A 24593-nucleotide genomic window follows, 5' to 3' on the forward strand; every position below is an offset into this window, starting at 1 on the left:
CGCGGTCTGAGTGCGCATCTCGCGCCATCTTTCCAGCCGGTTCCTAAGAACACGTTGCTGGGAAAAAATAACAGCGGTGTGGTTTATTAACAAAGATCTGCCCCAAACGTCCATTTTTATCCGTCTTCCGCCAGAAGCGACTCCACGGGGGCCTAGCAGGGGTGAGTTACTTCACTTACGGCGCCGGGTTTGTAGACGTTTTCGCTCCGCGCGGCCACGGAAACGAGCGCTCGTCTTGGTCGGGGTGAGGGGGGGGCAGTGTGACGCGGGGCCTGCTGCGTAAAGCGAGACGGAATAAGACGGTTTACAGGGGTTATAACGCGTCCTCGCCCGCCGGCGGGGCCCCCGGGGGTGGGGTGGGGGGGCTGAACTCGCGGGCTCAGCGCGGGACGCCGCTGGCTGGCCTGGTGAATCCCACTGATGCGGTTACACGTTGGGGCGGCGGGGTGACCGTTAGTTAACGTTGGGTGTTAACTGGCCGGCTGTCAGCCAGTTTAACCCGCTCCGCACCGTGACTCAGCCTCGGCGAGCCAAACGGTCCAGCAAGGGCTATGAAAATGGACGACGGTAGTTGCTGTTGGTGGCCCATTATAGTCCGCACTTCATTCATAGGTCTGCAAACGCCACCCTTCTGCTTACAGCGTTGTAAGGGAAACAGAGGATGGAGGAAGAGTTTGAGTTAAGAATCATCTGTCCTCTGTATACCCCCCACCCCCCACCTACCTACCCCCCTATTCCTTCATACGCCCTGCCTGTACCCCATATTCACATTCCCAGCAAACTCCTTCAACCATATGCGTAGAGGAGATACACCTGAATCATCTGTCCTCTGTATACCCCCCCACCCACCTACCCCCCTATTCCTTCATACCCCCCTGCCCTGCCTGTACCCCATATTCACATTCCCAGCAAACTCCTTCAACCATATGCGTAGAGGAGATACACCTGAATCTCCCCCTTCATCTTGTCTCCTGTCCATTCTCTCTCTGTCTCCCAGCTCCTCCGGTCGTGCTGTCAGTGCGGTCAACCCACCATGGCGGATAAGAACACCAGGATCGCCATTGTCAACCATGACAAGTGCAAACCCAAGAAATGCCGTCAGGAGTGCAAGAAGAGCTGTCCTGTGGTGCGCATGGGTGAGGATCCATTACTTCTGTCTGAAGCAGTCACAACAGTGTGAACCACATTCTGGTTAGCTTCAGAATCACGTGCAGTTCACTTTTCCACACCCCTCTTTTCTACTTTAATCCCTCTTTTTTCTTTCCCAGCATCCTTCCTTCTGCTCAGCCTTCCCTCCTTCTAAAATTCGAGTTAAGTCATTATTAGCTAGCAAGACAGTGTTAGTTAGCCAATTGTCTTAATCCCTGCGATTTAGGATGGTTATACGTTTGTACCACGTGCCCAATTCAGGGATTTGGTCCAATTTTCTTTTACCCCTGACCTCAAGATTTGTCCTTAGCTTTGACATGAACAGCTCACATGACACTTTTTGCAGCAGTACGGGGCTCCAGATGGCGACTAAATGGTCGCCAGTGCGACTAACTTTTTAATTTTGTGACCTTTTTTTTTCCTGACAGTCACCAGTGGCCACTATTAACCACAAGCAAAAAATAGAAATAGAAGTGGCCGTACGTTTTGTTTGTGTATGGAACTCTCATCTCCTCTTGCACCTGCGTCCACCTGCCCTTTCGCGTGACCTCCTGTACGGTTTCCAATACATAAACTTCTCTGCACGGCTGTCCTGCGGTGGTTGAAGCGTCTGCTGTACAGATGAACAGAAATAGTGGTTGAAGATAGTTTAATGTCACGTTTATCAGGTTAAACATTTGAAGTGTTAACTTTATGAACAGTGTTTAACTTGATGTAGTTTAGTTCAATGGAGTTTGAAATGAGAAGTTAGATGTAGCCAGGGTTCGAATTATGGGGGCGCTAAGGGGAGCTCGGTTCCCTTGAAAGGGACATGAGCCTACTTTGAGAAATTTTGGGGGAACTCTGAAACATCCTCCATATTTGTGTCACAGGTTATAGATTTTTATTTTTCTGTACATTAAGGTTCCTTAAATGTATAATAGTTGTAAAAATATGCCAATGTTGTGTTTATTCGCTCATGACATTCCAGTTTCCGAACATTTGTCTCCACTATAATAAACATAATGCTGTGTCTATTCCTGCTGTACCCGTCTATGTGTGGGGATGCACTAAAAAAAAAACCCAAAACACGTTAACGTCACCATTTGAATTTCTCTTCACTGAGTTAGCTAGCTAACACGTGATCTAATGTGGTTTAAGAATGGTAAATAGTTAGAAAACTGATTTTATTCGGTATTTTTAAGGGTATTTTTGATCTCATTCAAATTGGCAACATGGAATGTTATGACTCTCCTTGATAATGATAATGATAGAAGGTCTTGGGTTCGAACCCCGGGGTTGTCCCATCTTGGGGGTCATCCCGGGCCGTCCTTTGTATGGAGTTTGCATGTTCTCCCTGTGTCAGCGTGGGTTTCCTCCCACAGTCCAAAGACATGTAGGTCAGGTGAATTGGAACATACTAAATTGTCCCGAGGTGTGAATGTGTCAGCCCTGTGATGGACTGGCGGCCTGTCCAGGGTGTCTCCCCGCCTGCCGCCCAATGGCTGCTGGGATAGGCTCCAGCATCCCTGCGACCCCGATTGGGATAAGCAGCTTGCGGCTTGAATAATGGATGGAATGGATGGATTTTTGAACGGTCTGTGGATCGGAATGTGAAAATAAGACCCCAGGCCCCTGTGGCTGCTTCTGATTTAGGTAAGAATCAGGGACTTACTTGCTTGAGCTGTGCGTTTGTGAGTACTGGCTCTAGTCCTATCTACTATTGATGTTTTTTGTTATGATTGTTATGTGATTCTGTTCCAAAACTGCGATGCAACTGGTCTATTCTGTTGTTACCATGGTGCTGCACAGCGGCCGCCGTGGGCTGTTTTGCAAATTTATGGTCACTCGCTCACTCATCCCAGACAGCAAAATTGCTGTGGCCCGGACCCGTCCCACACCTGACACGTCATCCGGCCCACATACTGCGTGGAATGATGGCACTTGGGCGGTCCGCTCCTGTTTGCCAGATCTGGACCAGAACCAAGCCATAGCAATGCTGCATGTGCCACATATTTGCCAAGGGTGGCCTATATTTGTTTTGTGATACTTGGGCCATATTCACCATTTACCACACGGGCCACTTCAGGGTCACATCCAGATTACATGTTGCCCAGAGCACCACATCTTTGCCAAAAAAGGCCCACATGTGATTTGGTATATTTGGGCCATATTTGCTATTATACATGTGGGCCACTTCAGGCTCACATCCATTTTGTCAGGGCCAGAAGAAGACCACCAGTGCCGCATCACTGCCTGAAGTGGCCCACATCCGGATGCTGTCTGGGATGGACGACCTGAGAGGGACGTTTAAAATTCCTGGGAATAATAATAATAATAGTCTAACTAAAATAGGAGTCTCTGTCTGTCCTTGGATTTTCTTGACAACCGTTCATCCGATCGGCTTCACACTTGGCGGGTGTGCCATGGGTCTGGAAGGTTTTCGTGCTTGTTGTCAGATTGACCCGCATGATGTAGGATAGGCTAGCCTATTGTATAGGCAGTGTGTGGCGTGTGTGCTATGCTCCTGTATGCTGTGTCTTGTGTGGTACTGATTGTCATTTGATTCAGGGCTGTGGTGTTTCAGCTGTAGTTTTGCAGGGTGTTGAAGAAAAGCGTGATGGGTACGGTATGGTGGTGTATTATCATAATGTTGTTGCCGCCAGGATATGTTACCATGCAGCAGGTGTTGCGTGTTGTGTTTAGAATGTGGCGGTTGTCTTGTGCGCCTGTGTTTTGTGTAAGACCAACAGTTGAGGCTGTGGGCAGGTTCCCATGTTGTCATGTGATTGAACCTGCGTCTGGTCTGTTTAGAAGCGTAGTGCGACCCATTGGCCGATTCACTGTGTCGATGTTTTGTTGCTCGACTGATATGAAAACATGTGGCGGTGGATTGTTTTTGTGTCTGTGTTGCCTGCGTGGCCAGAGTTTCTCTGGATGAGGTGAAATGTTATTGACAGCATTAACTGTATGTAGTACATAGGACCTGAATATTTAGCTATCTGGATATTCGTCCGTTGGGTAGGGATTTGGTTTTAAATTTTGGGATTCGGATATTTTTTATTTTTTTTGCTAAATGTAGGCTATCAATAAAGAAGAACTGCAAAAATACGTTTTATCAGCACATTCTTGTACTGTATTTACACCTTTTTTTTTTGTTTTGGACTTTTTCCCCGTTTTCTCCCCAATTGTACCTGGCCAATTGTCCCAGTCTTCCGAGCCGTCCCGGTCTCTGCTCCACCCCCTCTGCTGATCCGGGGAGGGCTGCAGACTACCACATGCCTCCTCCCATACATGTGGAGTCACCAGCCGCTTCTTTTCACCTGACAGTGAGGAGTTTCACCAGGGGGACGTAGCGCGTGGGAGGATCACGCTATTCCCCCCAGTTCCCCCTCCCCCCTGAACAGGCACCCTGACCGAGCAGGGGAGGCGCTAGTGCAGCGACCAGGACACATACCCACATCCGGCTTCCCACCTGCAGACACGGCCAGTTGTGTCTGTAGGGACGCCCGAACAAACCGGAGGTAACACGGGGATTTGAACCGGAGACCCTCGTGTTGGTAGGCAACGGAATAGACCGCTATGCCACACTTTTGATTGCACTTTTAAAATGTGGAAATATATACCGTCTCAGCTTGGGCGCATGACATGCCTCTCACTCTCAGCAGTGACGTCACTTCAGTTCCTGTTGGCCGTTAAAGGGAAGACAAACTGCTGGAAGAGCTCAGCTGTGCTGCTGTTAGTATAAATGCACTGCCTTGTTCTGTTTATTACAGTTCGTTCATTTAGTTTTCGTTCTTTTCTGTGTCGGTAATTCGTAAAAATAATAATTGCATTTCTGAGTGATTTGTGATTTCTTTGTGACAAACATTTCAGAGTATTACACTGTTAAGCCTACTGTTATGGCTGCCTCATTAAAAGTATTGTTATAACGAGGACCCCGGGTGGCGTTGCGGTCTATTCCGTTGCCTACCAACACGGGGCTCAGCGGTAAGAATCCCCGTGTTGCCTCCGGCTTGGTCGGGCGTCCCTACAGACACAATTGGCCGTGTCTGCAGGTGGGAAGCTGGATGTGGGTATGTGTCCTGGTCGCTGCACTAGCGCCTCCTGTGGTCGGTTTGGGCACCTGTTCGGGGGGAATAGCGTGATCCTTCCACGTGCTACGTTCCCCTGGTGAAACTCCTCACTGTCAGGTGAAACGAAGCGGCTGGTGACTCCACATGTATGGGAGGAGGCATGTGGTAGTCTGCAGCCCTCCCCGGATCAGCAGAGGGGGTGGAGCAGAGACCAGGACGGCTCAGAAGAGTGGGGTAATTAGCCTGATACAACTGGGGAGAAAAAGGAGGAAAAAAAAAAAAGAAAAAAAAAAGGGGGCTCCCGGAAAGCCCGTGTGTGATTCCAACCCGGAATGTGTCTTACTGTGTAGTTAGCTAGCATTAGCCAGGGTTAGCCGGCTAACTAAATGTGAAATGAGGAATATCGGGGCTTCTCTCACTCCCTGCCCGTCGACACCCAGCCGCCCCTACATCAGATGCCAGCGACGCCGAGACCAACTCGACACGTTCTGAGGTGGCGTTTGAGTCCTCCCAGCCCGATTCAGTTGAATGAAAAAGTAAAAATAAAAGAAGACTGGACATTTAAGTATTTATGGTAGTACGCTTACGGTATATTGTACACAAGAGTAAAGGAAGGCAGGCGGTACAGAGGGCAGAGAGACGGCAGTGTGAGGCGGCACTTCAGCAGCGTAGCACATGACATCAGTCTGTCATGGCTCCTAAACGTTTGATTTGGCTTCCAAATATTTGGGGTTTAGGAGCCAGGTGCTCCTAGATATCTACTTTGTTGTTGTTGTTGTTGTTACCTGGAGCGCTGCAGTGAAGTCAGCTAAAGTTTGTGAGATCGTCAACATTTCAAACACACTGTAGCGTGAAGGTTGGGTCAGACGCACAGCGTGCTGACAGTAGATGGAACAAATCTTCCTGTGGCCGCATGACGGTTCTGGATGATTCTGTCATTCCCCTCCTTACTTGTCTTTTTCATCCCTTCTTTCTCTTGATGTGTAATGTCATCAGTATGAGCACCTCATTGTCTGAATCCCTCTAATGTACCACTGAGCTGACTGAAGCTACATTCACACGTTACCAGAACAGAGGCCACCCTCTACGAACGTAGCCGCCCAACACACAGCAGCATTGCGTCTGTTGACTCTGAGAGCCGTTACCCGTGTTCCTCACGGTCAGGTCCTCGGATGTCAGTCCTCTCTCGTCGGTATTCCTGCTTTTGACGGTTTAGTTCTGCACCTCTGGGAACTCCTGCGGAGCTAAAATGAAAGAGTACTCTGCCGTTCCGGGTTTGTCTGACCCGGCCCAGAGCTCTGCTAGGTTTGTCACTTTGCGATAGCGCGGCACTCTGATTGGCTTACCATTCGAATCAACAAGAAAACAGAGCAGCGATTTATTTTAATAATGGTTCATTTGTTTGTTTATTTCTGCCCGGTGACACCGCTTCCAATGAGCAGGGTCCTCTGCTAGTGCACACAATGTCCCGCTGGGGGAAAATAGTGGTCGGCTGGGGACCCGCGGGGGGGCTCAACATAGTTGTCTATCACACATTTTTAAGGCTGTATTGTTTTTTTAGATTTAAAGTAAAGATGGTAAAATAGTTTTAAACATGCATTACACTTCTCTTTGAGCAGCTTTCTCCAGATGAAAGGTCTTTATTACTTTTAATAGGACCAGTACAGCAAACAGTATACACTTGTTCTCACATGAAGACACCAGCCAGCCCGGATAGCACGGTCGCCTCACAGCAAGAAGGTCCTGGTTCGAGCCCCGGGGTTGTCCAACTTTGGGGGTCGTCCCGGGTCGTCCTCTGTGTGGAGTTTGCATGTTCTCCCCGTGTCTGTGTGGGTTTCCTGCGGGGGCTCCGCTTTCCTCCCACGGTCCAAAGACATGTAGGTCAGGTGAATCAGCCGTACTAAATTGCCCGTAGGTGTGAATGTGTGGGCCCTGTGATGGCCTGGCGACCTGTCCAGGGTGTCTGCCCGCCTGCCACCCAATGACTGCTGGGATAGGCTCCAGCATTCCGCGACCCTGGTTGGATAAGCGGTTTGGATAATGGATGGATGGATGGACACCAGCCACCCCGCTCATGTTCTGTTCTCACTCCTTCCATCTAAAAAATGTTAGCGGAGTATCAATTCACACACCACCCGTCTCAGTAAGAGTTTCTTTCCACAGTCCGTCGGGTTGATGAACAGCTGACACACCCATATGCTCCATATATGAGTTATCGTGTACTATTCTATATTGTCGAGATGCACCCATCGATCGGTGACCAGAATCAGCCAGTTTTCAGCTTGATCGGCCATGAACAGTGACCGGCTGGTCAGTCTCAGATATATCTGATTTTTTTATTTTTTATGTTATTTCCCCCCGTTTTTCTCCCCAGTTGTATCCAGCCAATTACCCCACTCTTCTGACCCGTCCCGGTCTCTGCTCCAGCCCCTCTGCTGATCCGGGGAGGGCTGCAGACTACCACATGCCTCCTCCCATACATGTGGAGTCACCAGCCGCTTCTTTTCACCTGACAGTGAGGAGTTTCACCAGGGGGACGTAGCGTGTGGGAGGATCACGCTATTCCCCCCAGTTCCCCCTCCCTCCTGAACAGGCCCCCCAACCGACCAGAGTAGGCGCTAGTGCAGCGACCAGGACACATGCCCACATCCAGCTTCCCACCCGCAGACACGGCCAGCTGTGTCTGTAAGGACGCCCGACCAAGCTGGAGGCAACACGGGGATTCGAACCAGCGATCCCCGTGTTGGTAGGCAACGGAATAGACCGTCACGCTACCAAGATGCCCCAGGATGGAAATGTTTTAATGTCCGGCCATGTGGCCGGCACTGTCAGCCAGATGCAATGAGATAGTATCACCAGCCATAGTTTCCCATGACAGGACCTGATGCTCTGCATTAACAGCAAGAGGAAGTCGGGTCTTGTGTGAATGTAGTCTGACATGTCTTATCCTGTTTGGTATAAATGCGAGTTTGTTCTGTTTTCCCAACATTTGTACTGAGTTTCGGGAATGTTGCTTGTCTGTCTGTGGATTGATGTGTTGATTTGTGTGTGTTTGTGTAGGGAAGCTGTGTATTGAGGTGACACCACAGAGTAAGATCGTTTGGATCTCGGAGTCTCTGTGTATAGGATGTGGAATCTGCATCAAGGTAAAGATCTGCTAATAGTAATGGTGAATCTTATCTTCCCAATAATGATTCAGACATTATCACAGTAATGATTAATGTTCTCACACTGTATGCTCATACTGACAGTAGCAACTCATACTGTCATCACAGTTAGTAAGAATATTATTTCACTGAGAATCAGTATTATTGCCACAATAATACTGATTGTTAAAGATAATGGAGTCACATCTTTACTCGGCTGGTGTGTTATTCTTTTGTGTAGAAATGTCCGTTTGGGGCCCTATCAATTGTCAACCTGCCAAGTAACCTGGAGAAGGAGACCACCCACAGATACTGTGCCAACTCCTTCAAACTACACCGGTACGCCCATTATCTACATGCTGCATCCATGCATGTTTGCCAGAGCAGGAATCCACCAGAGGGCGCTTTGTACTGAATATGGTTACCACGGTGATGCTGCAGATACGAGGTGGAGCAGGGTTCCTTCAGCAGACCTGAACTCTCCATAATCCCACTAAATATGTTTTACATCTTAATGCAATAGTTAGCAAACACACGCTTCAGGGTGTCAGGCTAAGAATACAGCTTGAACCCCAAACTTAGTGTCTTTTAATAAGACTCAGAACCCCTCCCAACTGCAGGGGGCGCTGATGTGGACAAGAGAAGAGAGATTTTACAGTTTATTACAACATGTCAAAGATAAATGCATCACAAAGCCAAATAAAACAAAACTTCTCCCTACAGACTCAAGGTTTCTATCAGGGCCAGTATAGAAACCAAGACAGCTATATTTGACCAATCAGATAGCTTGTTGTATACCGACTTCCACACACAGTTTTCAATCTGTGATGTCCTGAAAAAAGCAAAGACACTTAATCTATACCCTAAATGTGTGTGTGTGTGTGTGTGTGTGTGTGTGTGTGTGTCCCCATCCAGTCTGCCTATCCCCAGACCCGGTGAGGTTCTTGGTCTGGTTGGGACCAACGGTATCGGTAAATCCACGGCTCTGAAGATCCTGGCTGGTAAACAGAAGCCCAACCTGGGAAAGTATGATGTGAGTAACTGGAGTTAGCAAGCAGACACAGAAGTCTGCTGTGCAGTCAGTAAATAATCCCACCCAATTTATAGGGCTTAAATTGAGCCTCTAGTCCACAGCCTACCAAAACACATTACAGCAAAAGAAAATTGACAGGGGTGTCCGGGGAGCATAGCAGTCTATTTCGTTGCCTACCAACACAGGGATCGCCTTTCCGATTCCCTGTGTTACCTCCGGCTTGGTCGGGCATCCCTACGTACACAATTGGCCATGTCTGCGGGTGGGAAGCCGGATGTGGGTATGTGTCCTGGTCGCTGCACTAGCGCCTCCTGTGGTTGGTCGGGGTGCCTGTTCGGGGGCAGGGGGCACTGGGGGGGGGGGGGGATAGTGTCATCCTCCCATGCGCTGTGTCCCCCTGGTGAAACTCCTCACTGTCAGGTGAAAAGAAGTGGCTGGTGACTCCACATGTATTGGAAGACGCATGTGGTAGTCTGCAGCCCTCCCCAGATCGCCAGAGGGTAACTGCCCAAGTACAATTAGGGAGAAAGGGGGGGGGACAATTGACTAAACCATATGGTTGAAAATTGATGTTTGTTCTGTTAGTCTGTCTGACTCTGTCTTCCTTGTTCTCTTTCGGTTTCCTTGTCTGGCTTGTCTTTCTTGCCTTTTTCCCGTCTGTCTGCCAGAACCCTCCAGACTGGCAGGAGATTCTGACATATTTCAGAGGTTCTGAGCTGCAGAACTACTTCACCAAGATCCTGGAGGACGACCTGCGAGCCATCGTCAAACCGCAGTACGTCGATCAGATCCCAAAGACCGTCAAGGTAAAGATAGGAACACAACCAGAAGATCAAAGGTCAGGACTACTGTTAAATGAAAATGTCACCAAGAAGGTCGAAGTAAATTCAGATCCCTTATTTCATCAACTACACACCGTTTTTACAGAAGCTGGTCTTTGTCACAGTGATGATGACCTGTGTGACTCTGTGGTTATAGTTTGGTTATAATTTGTTAGAAAGCCGTATTGATGTTGTAATTGTTGTAATTCCTTGTTTCTGCCACCAGGGGTCGGTAGGAGCCATCCTCAGCAGAAAAGACGACACAGATACTCAGGAACTCGTTTGTGAACAGCTCGGTAACACCAACCCACCCACCCACTCAATCAATTACTCACTCACTCACTCAGCCACCCACCCACCCACTCACATTCCCTAGTGTGAACCTGTGTGCACAGAAACATGAAGATTAGATTAAATGGTCTCTGTGGGGAAATTGGCTGTGTTAAAGTTTGTTATCAGACATACTGTCTAATGGACAGTATGTCGGACATATTTGATTTGTTTAGCACTTTCCAAAATAGAAAGCTTTATTAGTAACTGTGATAAAAAAAACCTCTGTTTAGGTGAAGGTTTGATACATTTACTTATGTGTTACAATAGCTTCTGTTTTTTGTCTGTTTTCTGATTGGTTGTTTTTTATGTCTGGTTTTGCTGGGCAGATCTGAGCCACCTTCGGGAAAGAAATGTGGAGGAGCTCTCTGGAGGAGAGCTGCAGAGGTTTGCCTGTGCTGTGGTCTGCATCCAGAAGGCTGACATGTAAAGATTCTCTCGTTCATTCACTCCTTGAACTCTTCTCTAAATCCTCTTTCACAGCAAAGTCTGTGGTCTTTTCCTGGCTTTGAAATCCTGAGATTGTTGATAAGAGCTCCTTTCCCACACAGTCAGAAGAATCGCTGTATTTTAGTCCTGTGTATCCTCACCTCATTACTGCTGATGCTGCGCAGTAATGTGGACGGTGTACCGGACCGTTGTGGTGAAGAGGGAGCTGAGCCGGAAGGCAAAGCTCTCAATTTACCAGTCAGTCTTCGTTCCAACCCTCACCTATGGTCATGAGCTTTGGGTAGTGACTGAAAGGGTGAGATCGCGGATACAAGCAGCTGAAATGAGTTTCCTCCGTAGGGTGTCTGGGCTCAGCCTTAGAGATAGGGTGAGGAGCTCAGACATCCGGAGGGAGCTCAGAGTAGAGCCGCTGCTCCTTCACGTCGAAAGGAGCCAGTTGAGGTGGTTCGGGCATCTGATCAGGATGCCTCCTGGGCTCCTTCCTTTGGAGGTTTACCGGGCACGGCCAACTGGGAGGAGACCCCGGGGTAGACCCAGGACTCGCTGGAGGGACTACATGTCCAATCTGTCCTGGGAACATCTTGGGATCCCCAGGAGGAGCTGGAGGGCGTTGCCGGGGAGGGGGACGTCTGGAGTGCCCTACTTAGCTTGCTGCCACCACGACCCGACCCGGGAGAAGTGGCTGATGATGAATGAATGAATGAATGATGAATATCCTCACCTCCTGCTTCACACTGGCTTTGATAAAATGGCGGCTGTACTAGACCATTCCCATGTGTCAGTGTTACTCTTTACATGGCTCGCGAACCGCATGCGGCTCGTGAGACTTTGTTTTGTGCCTCATCTAGATCCACTGATAACAACAAGAACATAGCTATAACTTACTTCTATAGGTTCCGTTTGTGTCCTGTTTTAGCACATTGAAATGAATTATCCAGCAGATGGCAGCATACTGAAAATACGTCATTGTAGGCTACGTAACAGCGTGGGATCATGGGTAGACGTATAGCCTATGTGTGTAGTTTTGTATTTGCGAAATGTTTTGCAAGCTCTGTGGCTCTGAGGAATGGTCTTACTCGTAAGTGGCTCTCCTAAGAAAATTAGTGAGCACCACTGCCATGTGTTGTTACTTTGTGTCTCCACCATTTACACAACATGCGGTTGCTTTCTGCCATTGTTCTTCATCAGCCACTCCTCACTGCAGCTACACAGCAGCAGAAGATGAAGTATTTGACCGCTATGACGCCAAACCACCGTCTAAACTGCCATCGACGCAACACACACATCAATTTTCGCTGATTGTGTTTAACGTGGCGTGTTTGTCTCAACATGTCAAACGTGTGAATGCTGAGATTCTGTGAGACCCATTAACACCACCGCAGACACTTTCAGACCAAAGACAATCCCAGGAAAAAGCCAAGATTGGACTTTGCTGTGAAGTTATGCTTCTGCTGTCGCCTGCTGTCTTCCTCCCCAGACTTTACATAGATCTGTTGTATTTTCTGTCTTGGTCTCTGTTTCCCTGCTGTAGTTTCATGTTTGATGAGCCTTCCAGTTACCTGGATGTAAAACAAAGGCTAAAGGCCGCCATTACCATCCGATCCCTCATCACACCTGATAGGTAAGAACCCTTCGTTATTGATTTAACACTGTATTTTACCCAACCTTTAAACTTCAGCCCATGATCTATTCCTGTGTGTGTGGCATCACTGTCGTTCTGGTTTGTATCTACACACAAGCTGAGTTTTGTGTTCATTTACAGTCGGTACTTCCTGAGTAACAACATGGAATAGCCACCGTTGGTTTGTCACGTGAAATCACTCGTACCATAGATTCTCAAACAGGTGTGTGTATGGTCTAGGTTTATTATCGTGGTGGAACATGACCTCAGCGTGTTGGACTACCTGTCAGACTTCATCTGCTGTCTGTATGGCGTCCCCAGCGCCTACGGAGTGGTCACCATGCCTTTCAGCGTCAGAGAGGGTAGGATACACACACACATGCCGTATTTGACCGAATGTTAAGCTCTTGTTTCGAATTAAAGGCAAAGTATGCCTACTATCAGGTACTATCAAATGTCTAAATACAAAACTAGTTGAAGCCACAAACCTGGAGCCTCTGGGTTGACTGAACCCGTGTCTCTATGTAGGTGGTGGTGAGGTGAGTGTGGGCTGAGCTCCTTTCTAAATGAATGAGGGTCAGCAGGGCTGCTGTGTCAGAAACAACCCAAAAAAACCTGGTGGAACCTGAGTTTTACTTACTGATGCTGTACTATGTGTTGGTAAAGTCTTCTACCAGCTTGTTCTGTCACATCTCCTGGTGAGACACGACACCTTCACTTCTGGTTGGATGACTAGCAACAGGATCTTGTGTTGCTGTAAAGCCCCTTGAGGCAGTTTGTAATTTGTCATATTGGGCTATACAGATAAAATTGACCTGACTTGAGCTGACTTCTGCAAACTCGACACTACCTGCCTTCTTCCTCATTTGGCTGCGATGATGAAGATTGAAAACACTTAGCACCCTGTCAATTTTCTTGGCAGAGTCCTACCAGACACCCACCATCCACATCACATAGTGCTGAAGTCTTCAGGGTCAGATGTTCATGGATAGATATTGCCTTGACGACAGATCAGATGGAATAGAAGTGAACACTTTTTTGCATGTAAATCTTCAGGATTGCAGCCTGGAAGCTTTCAGGTGATGAGTTTCTAGTTCTTTCTCCTCCCCAGGTATCAACATCTTCTTGGATGGATACGTTCCCACAGAGAACCTGAGGTTCCGAGAGACCTCACTGGTCTTCAAAGTGGCTGAGACAGCCAACGAGGAGGAGGTGAAGAGACTCCGACATTACCAGGTGAAAAAGCTGTTGTCTCTGTGCGTCTCCTGTCGTTGTCTTCCTTGAGTTTTTGACAGCAGTGATGTCTGCCTTCAGCAAAACACTGACAGAGGATCTGTTTCAGTATCCCAGCATGCAGAAGACCATGGGAGAGTTCATCCTGAAAATTAAGGAGGGAGAATTCACAGACTCTGAGATCATGGTGATGTTAGGAGAGAACGGTACGCTCTGTGTGTGTTAGTCTGTGTGTTTGTATACTTCCATGTGTACTTCCATGTGTGGGACCTGTATTTGTGTTTGTCTTCAGGCACAGGGAAGACGACCTTTATTAGGATGTTGGCTGGAGCACTCAGACCTGATGGGGGAGGTGGGTTTCTCACACACACACACACACTCTCTCTCTCTCTCTGACACATATTACAATGTGCTGTGTTTTATAGGAAATGCAGTTGACAGTTTCTTGTCTCGTTCTTCCTCAGGTGACGTTCCCATTCTGAACGTGAGCTACAAACCTCAGACCATCAGCCCCAAGTTTAAGGTAGGTGTTCTTCATCATCATCTCAGTGTGTTTCTAAAGTGATGTTAAACGTGATAATGTTATATTAATAATAACAGTCATCATAATCATTTTATTTGAATAGCACTTTTCAAGCAAGGAGCACAAAATGTGTTCCAGTGGAAGTATAAAACATTCACAAATATAGAAGAAAAACACGAGAACAGTACAGGAAAAAACATCCATCCATCCATCCATTATCCCAACCACTTGTCCTGCTGTCAGGGTCGCGGGGATGCTGGAGTTTATCCCAGCAGTCACTGGGCGGCAGGCAGGGAGACACCTTGGACAGGCCGCCAGGCCATCACACAGGGCTCACACACATTCATATCTAGGGACAGTTTAGTACGGCCGGTTCACCTGACCTACATGTCTTTGGACTGTGGGAGGAAACCGGAGCCCCCGGAGGAAACCCACGCAGACACAGGGAGAACATGCAAACTCCACACAGAGGACGACCCGGGACGACCCCCAAGGTTGGACTGCCCCGGGGCTCGAACCCAGGACCTTCTTGCTGTGAGGCGACCGTGCTGACCACTGGGCCACCGTGCCGCCCCAGGACAAAATAGGAATAGCAAAATACAAGCACACCAAAGACCATATAAAAATAAACCATCCAGAAGGCAGAATAAGTTATTCTATTAATGTAAACCTAAAACCAGGTGGTTGCGGTCAGACATGTGGTCAGACATGTGGTCAGATGTGGGTGAGGTGTACAGACACTGGCTGGTGGCATTAAAGTCAGGAATATTTATTTGTCGTTTCATTCCATGCACCTGCGTACATGAAATGAAACGAAATGTTGTTTCCCTCAGCCCACAGCAGTGCAACACAAAGACAACAATACATCCAAACTACAAGAACACACATACCCAAACTAGAAAAAACTACAAAACACATATAGACAACATATCAAAAAAAAAAATTCGCTGTCCAAGAGAGCGAATGCCAGGATGACTGTTGGAACTGCCGGACTGCATGGGCTAGCAGTTAGCTTAGCCTGCCCCGCTTCTGCATCCTGTCAGACCGCCCTGGTGTTTTCTGCTCGGGCGCAGCTCCAGGCAGGGCCCTGGGTCCACAGGACAGCAGACTAGACTCCCCCAACCTATCCAGCACCAGCTGCCCCAGCCATCAAACGAAGACACAAACTTACGTCCCGTTTCCACTACATGGTTCCGGCTCAACGCCACTTGACTTTTTCATTATCCATTACTGGAAAGTACCGGCATTTTGGTAACTGTTACCGCTTTTCTGGTACCACCTTTATCGAGGTTCCAAAAAAACTGGAGCGGGTACCAAAATCCATGCAGACCAGCTACACTGAGGGGTACTGTAACAGTAATGGAAAACGACACTCTGAGTCGGGTCGAGCCAGTACCATGTAGTGGACAAGGGGTATTAGACGCAGACGTGAACAAAGACACTGCATGGACGGTACTGGGTGAGGCCGCCATCTTCCCACACCGGAACACACAGAGTAAAACATGTTACCTGTTGAGATGTGAGCGGCTGGGCCATTAGGTGAAGACCATCCCTCCTCAGGGACGGTCAGCGGTTCTACATGTGATGATCTCCTGACTGTTTTCCAGTCATACCACATCATTCTGACGTGAACATCCAAGATTACATCACGGAACAGCGGCGGGGCTGCAAAACCATCTGGCGATACCGCGTCCAAAACCATCTGGTGATACCGCATCCAAAACCATCTGGCGATACCGCGTCCAAAACCATCTGGCGATACCGCGTCCAAAACCATCTGGCGATACCGCGTCCAAAACCATCTGGCGATACCGCGTCCAAAACCTTCTGGTGATACCGCGTTCAAATCCTTCTGGTGATACCGTGTCCAAAACCATCTGGTGATACCGCGTCCAAAACCATCTGGTGATACCGCGTCCAAAACCATCTGGCGATACCGCGTCCAAAACCATCTGGCGATACCGCGTCCAAAACCATCTGGCGATACCGTGTCCGAAACCATCTGGCGATACCGCGTCCGAAACCATCTGGCGATACCGCGTCCAAAACCATCTGGCGATACCGCGTCCAAAACCATCTGGCGATACCGCGTCCGAAACCATCTGGCGATACCGCGTCCGAAACCATCTGGCGATACCGCGTCCGAAACCATCTGGCGATACCGCGTCCGAAACCATCTGGCGATACCGCGTCCGAAACCATCTGGCGATACCGCGTCCAAAACCATCTGGCGATACCGCGTCCAAAACCATCTGGCGATACCGCGTCCAAAACCATCTGGCGATACCGCGTCCAAAACCATCTGGCGATACCGCGTCCAAAACCATCTGGCGATACCGCGTCCAAAACCATCTGGCGATACTATGTCCAAAACCATCTGGCGATACCGCGTCCAAAACCATCTGGTGATACCGCGTCCGAAACCATCTGGCGATACCGCGTCCAAAACCATCTGGCGATACCGCGTCCAAAACCATCTGGCGATACTATGTCCAAAACCATCTGGCGATACTATGTCCAAAACCATCTGGCGATACCGCGTCCAAAACCATCTGGTGATACCGCATCCAAAACCATCTGGCGATACCGCGTCCAAAACCATCTGGCGATACCGCGTCCAAAACCATCTGGCGATACCGCGTCCAAAACCATCTGGCGATACCGCGTCCGAAACCATCTGGCGATACTATGTCCAAAACCATCTGGTGATACCGCGTCCAAAACCATCTGGCGATACCGCGTCCAAAACCATCTGGTGATACCGCGTCCAAAACCATCTGGCGATACCGCGTCCAAAACCATCTGGCGATACCGCGTCCAAAACCATCTGGCGATACCGCGTCCAAAACCATCTGGCGATACCGCGTCCAAAACCATCTGGCGATACTATGTCCAAAACCATCTGGTGATACCGCGTCCAAAACCATCTGGTGATACCGCGTCCAAAACCATCTGGCGATACCGCGTCCAAAACCATCTGGCGATACCGCGTCCAAAACCATCTGGCGATACCGCGTCCAAAACCATCTGGCGATACCGCGTCCAAAGCCATCTGGCGATACCGCGTCCAAAACCATCTGGTGATACTATGTCCAAAACCATCTGGCGATACCGCGTCCAAAACCATCTGGCGATACCGTGTCCAAAACCATCTGGCGATACCATGTCCAAAACCATCTGGCGATACCGCGTCCGAAACCATCTGGCGATACCGCGTCCGAAACCATCTGGCGATACCGCGTCCGAAACCATCTGGCGATACCGCGTCCAAAACCATCTGGTGATACTATGTCCAAAACCATCTGGTGATACCGCGTTCAAAACCATCTGGTGATACCGCGTCCAAAACCATCTGGCGATACCGCGTTCAAAACCTTCTGGTGATACCGCATCCAAAACCATCTGGTGATACTATGTCCAAAACCATCTGGCGATACCGTGTCCAAAACCATCTGGCGATACCGCGTCCAAAACCATCTGGTGATACTGCGTCCAAAACCATCTGGTGATACCGTGTCCAAAACCATCTGGTGATACCGCATCCAAAACCATCTGGCGATACTGTGTCCAAAACCATCTGGCGATACCGTGTCCAAAACCATCTGGCGATACCGCGTCCAAAACCATCTGGCGATACCGCGTCCAAAACCATCTGGCGATACCGCGTCCAAAACCATCTGGCGATACTATGTCCAAAACCATCTGGTGATACCGCGTCCAAAACCATCTGGTGATACCGCGTCCAAAACCATCTGGCGATACCGCGTCCAAAACCATCTGGCGATACCGCGTCCGAAACCATCTGGCGATACCGCGTCCGAAACCATCTGGCGATACCGCGTCCAAAACCATCTGGCGATACCGCGTCCAAAACCATCTGGTGATACTATGTCCAAAACCATCTGGTGATACCGCGTCCAAAACCATCTGGTGATACCGCATCCAAAACCATCTGGCGATACTATGTCCAAAACCATCTGGCGATACCGCGTCCAAAACCATCTGGCGATACCGCGTTCAAAACCTTCTGGTGATACCGCATCCAAAACCATCTGGTGATACTATGTCCAAAACCATCTGGCGATACCGTGTCCAAAACCATCTGGCGATACCGCGTCCAAAACCATCTGGTGATACCGCGTCCAAAACCATCTGGTGATACCGTGTCCAAAACCATCTGGTGATACCGCATCCAAAACCATCTGGCGATACTATGTCCAAAACCATCTGGCGATACCGTGTCCAAAACCATCTGGCGATACCGCGTCCAAAACCATCTGGCGATACCGCATCCAAAACCATCTGGTGATACCGCGTTCAAAACCATCTGGCGATACCGTGTCCAAAACCATCTGGTGATACCGTGTCCAAAACCATCTGGCGATACCGTGTCCAAAACCATCTGGCGATACCGCATCCAAAACCATCTGGTGATACCGTGTCCAAAACCATCTGGCGATACCGCATCCAAAACCATCTGGTGATACCGCATCCAAAACCATCTGGTGATACCGCGTCCAAAACCATCTGGCGATACCGTGTCCAAAACCATCTGGCGATACCGCGTCCAAAACCATCTGGCGATACCGCGTTCAAAACCTTCTGGTGATACCACATCCAAAACCATCTGGTGATACTATGTCCAAAACCATCTGGTGATACCGTGTCCAAAACCATCTGGTGATACTATGTCCAAAACCATCTGGTGATACCGTGTCCAAAACCATCTGGCGATACCGCATCCAAAACCATCTGGTGATACCGCATCCAAAACCATCTGGTGATACTATGTCCAAAACCATCTGGCGATACCGCGTTCAAAACCATCTGGCGATACCGTGTCCAAAACCATCTGGCGATACCGTGTCCAAAACCATCTGGCGATACCGCGTCCAAAACCATCTGGCGATACCGTGTCCAAAACCATCTGGTGATACCGCGTTCAAAACCATCTGGTGATACCGCGTCCAAAACCATCTGGCGATACCGCGTCCGAAACCATCTGGTGATACCGTGTCCAAAACCATCTGGCGATACCGCATCCAAAACCATCTGGTGATACCGCGTCCAAAACCATCTGGCGATACCGCGTCCAAAACCATCTGGCGATACCGTGTCCAAAACCATCTGGTGATACCGCATCCAAAACCATCTGGCGATACCGTGTCCAAAACCATCTGGTGATACCGCATCCAAAACCATCTGGCGATACCGTGTCCAAAACCATCTGGCGATACCGCATCCAAAACCATCTGGTGATACCGCGTTCAAAACCTTCTGGTGATACCGCGTCCAAAACCATCTGGCGATACCGTGTCCAAAACCATCTGGCGATACCGTGTCCAAAACCATCTGGCGATACCGTGTCCAAAACCATCTGGCGATACCGCATCCAAAACCATCTGGTGATACCGCGTCCAAAACCATCTGGCGATACCGTGTCCAAAACCATCTGGCGATACCGTGTCCAAAACCATCTGGCGATACCGCATCCAAAACCATCTGGCGATACCGCGTTCAAAACTATCTGGTGATACCGTGTCCAAAACCATCTGGTGATACTATGTCCAAAACCTTCTGGTGATACCGCGTCCAAAACTATCTGGTGATACCGTGTCCAAAACCATCTGGTGATACCATGTCCGAAACCATCTGGTGATACTATGTCCAAAACCATCTGGTGATACCGCGTCCAAAACCATCTGGTGATACCGCATCCAAAACCATCTGGTGATACTATGTCCAAAACCATCTGGTGATACCGTGTCCAAAACCATCTGGTGATACCATGTCCGAAACCATCTGGTGATACTATGTCCAAAACCATCTGGCGATACCGCGTTCAAAACCATCTGGTGATACTATGTCCAAAACCATCTGGTGATACCGCGTCCAAAACCATCTGGTGATACCGCGTCCAAAACCATCTGGTGATACTATGTCCAAAACCATCTGGTGATACTATGTCCAAAACCATCTGGTGATACCGCGTCCAAAACCATCTGGCGATACCGCGTCCGAAACCATCTGGCGATACCGCGTCCAAAACCATCTGGTGATACTATGTCCAAAACCATCTGGTGATACCGCGTCCAAAACCATCTGGTGATACCGCGTCCAAAACCATCTGGTGATACTATGTCCAAAACCATCTGGTGATACTATGTCCAAAACCATCTGGTGATACCGCGTCCAAAACCATCTGGCGATACCGCGTCCGAAACCATCTGGCGATACCGCGTCCAAAACCATCTGGTGATACCGTGTCCAAAACCATCTGGTGATACCGTGTCCAAAACCATCTGGTGATACTATGTCCAAAATGTTGATGAAATGTTCGTTTTAACATTAAAACCATGATGGAGAAGGAAACGATTAACAGAAGGTGTTTGTTTGTTTGTTTGTTTAGTGTTTGTTTGTTTGTTTGGTGCTTGGGTTTGAACTCAGGCAGGCGTGATGGAACTGGAGTTTAACCATCACAGTGGGCTGCGTTCAAAGACTTTAAGCTTTACGGTTTTCATCAGTTTTAACAAATCACCTTCTAGAAACAACTGTTGCACGCTTTTTAAAAAAAAAATTTGGATTTAGTTACTGTGTGAGTGTTCTTGGAACAAAGTTCTGTGATGAAGATTTGTCAGTATCGTCTTCCTCGGTGAACCTGGACAGATGTTTGGTAATGTCAGAGACTTGTGAAGGTTCCAGGTGTGGAAAAGGTGACGTGAGCTCTGGTTTGAGGTGGGGTGTGTTGTGTGTCCTCAGGGAAGTGTGAGGGCTTTGCTTCATGAGAAGATCCGAGACGCCTACACACACCCCCAGTTCATCACCGACGTCATGAAGCCCATGCAGATCGAGAGCATCATAGACCAGGATGTAAGTGTGGACACACACACAACTCCTACATAAGCAGCCTGTACACACACAACTCCTACATAAGCAGTCTGGATGTAAGCAGCCTGTGTGTGGTGTTGTGTGTGTGCAGGTGCAGAACCTGTCTGGAGGAGAGCTGCAGAGAGTAGCTCTGACTCTGTGTTTGGGGAAACCTGCTGATGTTTATCTGATAGACGAGCCCTCCGCCTACCTGGACTCCGAACAGCGACTAATGGCTGCCCGGGTCATTAAGAGGTACAGTAGTACATGTCATCTGCAGCACACGGTTTCATGAGTCCAATGTCTCAGGGTGTCTTCATGTAACATCTGATATTCTTAAAGGCAGAGCGAGTACTCGGTGTGTACTGGACCGGTTTCCCTTCTACCCACGTGCTACATCCCCCCCCGGGGAAACGCCTCACTAAAATAACCTTTATCCAGCCTGGTCAGGCTTAAGCACAGACACTTTTCCCGCTAGCGTGCTCTTTGTTATGGACAGCTGTTTCTCTGGTCCTGAGCAGAGACCTCCAAAACCCCCGTCATGGTCTGCCCCAACCAGCCCTCCGTGCTCTTTATTATGGACAGCTGTTTCTCTGGTCCTGAGCAGAGACCTCCAAAACCCCCGTCAGGATCTGCCCCAACCAGCCCTCCGCCCTCCCAGCGAGAACTACAGACATGGCGTAGCAGCTATATAGAAGCATCAGTAAATGCTGCATACCCTGAACTGACAAGGCTTTGATTTGCTGAAGTCAATGGTCTGGATTCATTCTGACAATAAAAATGTGAGGTATTTGAACCTGTGTATTAGTTGTCCTACGGGTGCCGTTGTGAAGCAGAGTGTCTGGCTGGGCTCCAGATCCTCCACGGTGAGGCAGCGGTGTGCAGTAACAGTCTACAGGGAGGATGGAAAATGAGATCCAGGTTTAACAAAACTCTTTTCCTTCAAATCCAAGAGAACAGATCTGAGCAGGATCAGTCTGGGTCTGCTGGATTCTCTTGAGCCAGGCAGGGAAACGGCTCACGACCACAGTCACCTTTCATGTTGTGTGTTGCCGTTTTCCTACCGCTGACTCAGAATAATGTGTGTGTGTGTGTAGGTACATCCTGCATGCTAAGAAGACAGCGTTTGTGGTGGAACACGACTTCATCATGGCGACGTACCTCGCTGACCGGGTCATCGTGTTTGATGGGATACCTTCCAAAAACACCTCTGCCAACACGTAACTCTCTCACACACACACACACACAAATACATATACACAGTGATACACACATACCTGATAAAAAGAAACCAACTGAATGTAGTCACTGATGACAGCTGTGTGCTAGTTCCCAGTAAGAAGGAGTATAGCGCCCCCTGTAAGGACACCTTGAAAATAAACTATTTACTGTTTTCTGTTTTTACTTAAATTGATTTTTTCTCTCTCTATTGCTCTCTGTCTGTTGCTCGGTCTGTCACTCTCTCGCTGTCTAGTCCTCAGAGTCTGCTGGCGGGGATGAACAGGTTCTTGTCTCTGCTGGAGATCACATTTAGAAGAGACCCCAACAACTTCAGGCCAAGGATAAATAAGCTCAACTCTATCAAGGTACACACACATCTGTGAGGGTGGACGTTACAAAACGTACTGAAAACTAACTGATGGATGAAATGTGTTTACCTTTAAACAAAATATCATTTCATGGGAATGCAATACAATGTAACTTAGTAGAAAGCTGTTACTCATCAATTAAATGAACCTAATTTTAAAGTAACTATGTCATTGACATCTATTGTATTATTATAATTATATGAGAGTGGGCGTCCGGATGGCGTAGCGGTCTATTCCGTTGCCTACCAACACGGGGATCACCGGTTTGAATCCCTGTGTTACCGCCGGCTTGGTCGGGCGTCCCTACAGACACAAATGGCCGTGTCTGCGGGTGGGAAGGTGGATGTGGGTATGTGTCCTGGTCGCTGCAGTAGCGCCTCCTCTGGTCAGTCGGGGCGGGGGGAATAGCGTGACCCTCCCACGTGAAACTCCTCACTGTCAGGTGAAAAGAAGCGGCTGGTGCCTCCACATGTATGGGAGGAGACATGTGGTAGTCTGCAGCCCTCCTGGATCAGCAGAGGGGGTGGAGCAGAGACCGGGACGGCTCGGGAAGAGCGGGGTAATTGGCCAAGTACAATTGGAGAGAAAAAGTTAAAAATGCAAAAATAAACAAAATATGAGAGCCAGATAGCTCGGCACACGGAGGTTCTGGGGGGTGTCTCCGGGCGGGGCTCCTCCTGCATCTCACCAGGAATGGATTCTGTGCGCTGCTCCCCTGTGCTTTTATTTTATAATTAAATACATTTCATTAAGGGGTTATAGTTTAAGTTACACAGTATTTAATGGCCATGGAAGTATATTTTTTGAAAAAGTAAATATATTTCATTTTTATAACATCCAGTCCTCATGCACGCCGCTCTGCTCCAGCGTTGTCTAAGTACACACAGACCTTAGCGTTTCTGTCTCCCTGGTGACCTTTGACCTCTGTCTTCCAGGACACAGAACAGAAGAAGAGCGGAAACTATTTCTTCCTGGATGATTAGAGGGCCCTCTGTTGGCTGTCATTAACGTTGTGAAACGCTGACCCTAACTGCAACCAATAACTACAACCAATACAGCGCCTGGCCCGGGGCTGCGTTCAACGGACTCCAGCATCCACAAGTGTTTCAGTGTGTAACACTCAGCCCTTTACACACTGAGCGACATTCAACTGCCGGCAATGTGGTGGTGTGTTTCAAATGAAATCGTGGCATCCTGTCACTCGGCCTGTCCATACCGGGCTGCGTTCACAGCCAGCAACGTTCTGAGCAGTGTGAACCATTCTGTAACACTTCTGTATTTACAATAAACACAGCTGATACAACCTGCAACTAGAGCCCGACTGCTTCCTCTACTTACTTGTTGGGTGTCCGACACAGGATGTGATGTCATCAAATCTCAGGAGAGCAGTCACACTGAAGACAAGTTGGTGTATTAATCCATGTCCTGATGCAAATTACTGACCTGTCAGTGGTTAGTCATCAATGTAATGAGCCATTTCATAGAAGGTATCACTTACTAAACCAGTATCATGAGCCAAACCAGTATCGGTTACAAAACCAGTATCCTGAACTAAACCAGCATCCTTTAGTTGACCCTTTTAAAGCCCCCAGAAACCTGCACAGCTGTTTTTGGTTAGGTTTGCTGATCAGACCTCTTCAGTTTGAGGTTGGGTGGAGCAAGGTTTAGTACAAGGTGAGGTCAAGTACCATGAACCGATGGTGCAAGAGGTGCAGCTGAACTAGAGAAACAAGTCTAACACGAGTCGGGGAGATGTCAGACAAACCGTGTGGACGC

General features: G+C 48.7%; 1 protein-coding gene across 1 annotated transcript; it reads left to right on the forward strand.

The window, feature by feature from the left end:
* The first annotated feature begins 12 nt into the window (after window positions 1-12).
* abce1 (ATP-binding cassette, sub-family E (OABP), member 1) lies at window positions 13-24127 on the forward strand. Its single transcript, XM_056300251.1, has 19 exons — window positions 13-161; window positions 998-1136; window positions 8265-8350; window positions 8592-8689; window positions 9266-9383; window positions 10052-10189; window positions 10431-10500; window positions 10864-10960; window positions 12516-12605; window positions 12846-12967; window positions 13717-13841; window positions 13948-14044; window positions 14131-14190; window positions 14303-14361; window positions 21121-21231; window positions 21341-21483; window positions 22326-22448; window positions 22703-22814; window positions 23753-24127. The coding sequence occupies exons 2-19, from the start codon at window positions 1034-1036 to the stop codon at window positions 23798-23800; spliced, it is 1800 nt and encodes a 599-aa protein (XP_056156226.1). The 5' UTR covers window positions 13-161; window positions 998-1033; the 3' UTR covers window positions 23801-24127.
* The last annotated feature ends 466 nt before the right edge of the window (window positions 24128-24593 follow it).

This window comes from Lampris incognitus, chromosome 20 (genome assembly GCF_029633865.1).
Source record: "Lampris incognitus isolate fLamInc1 chromosome 20, fLamInc1.hap2, whole genome shotgun sequence".
In the NCBI taxonomy this organism is placed as follows: Eukaryota; Metazoa; Chordata; class Actinopteri; order Lampriformes; family Lampridae; genus Lampris; species Lampris incognitus.

Coding starts and splice junctions, on each gene's coding strand:
- abce1 (XM_056300251.1), top strand. CDS start 1,034: ATGGCGGATAAGAACACCAGGATCGCCATTGTCAACCATGACAAGTGC. Junction 13,842..13,947: donor AGAGACTCCGACATTACCAG/GTGAAAAAGCTG, acceptor GATCTGTTTCAG/TATCCCAGCATGCAGAAGAC. Junction 14,362..21,120: donor CCATCAGCCCCAAGTTTAAG/GTAGGTGTTCTT, acceptor GTGTGTCCTCAG/GGAAGTGTGAGGGCTTTGCT.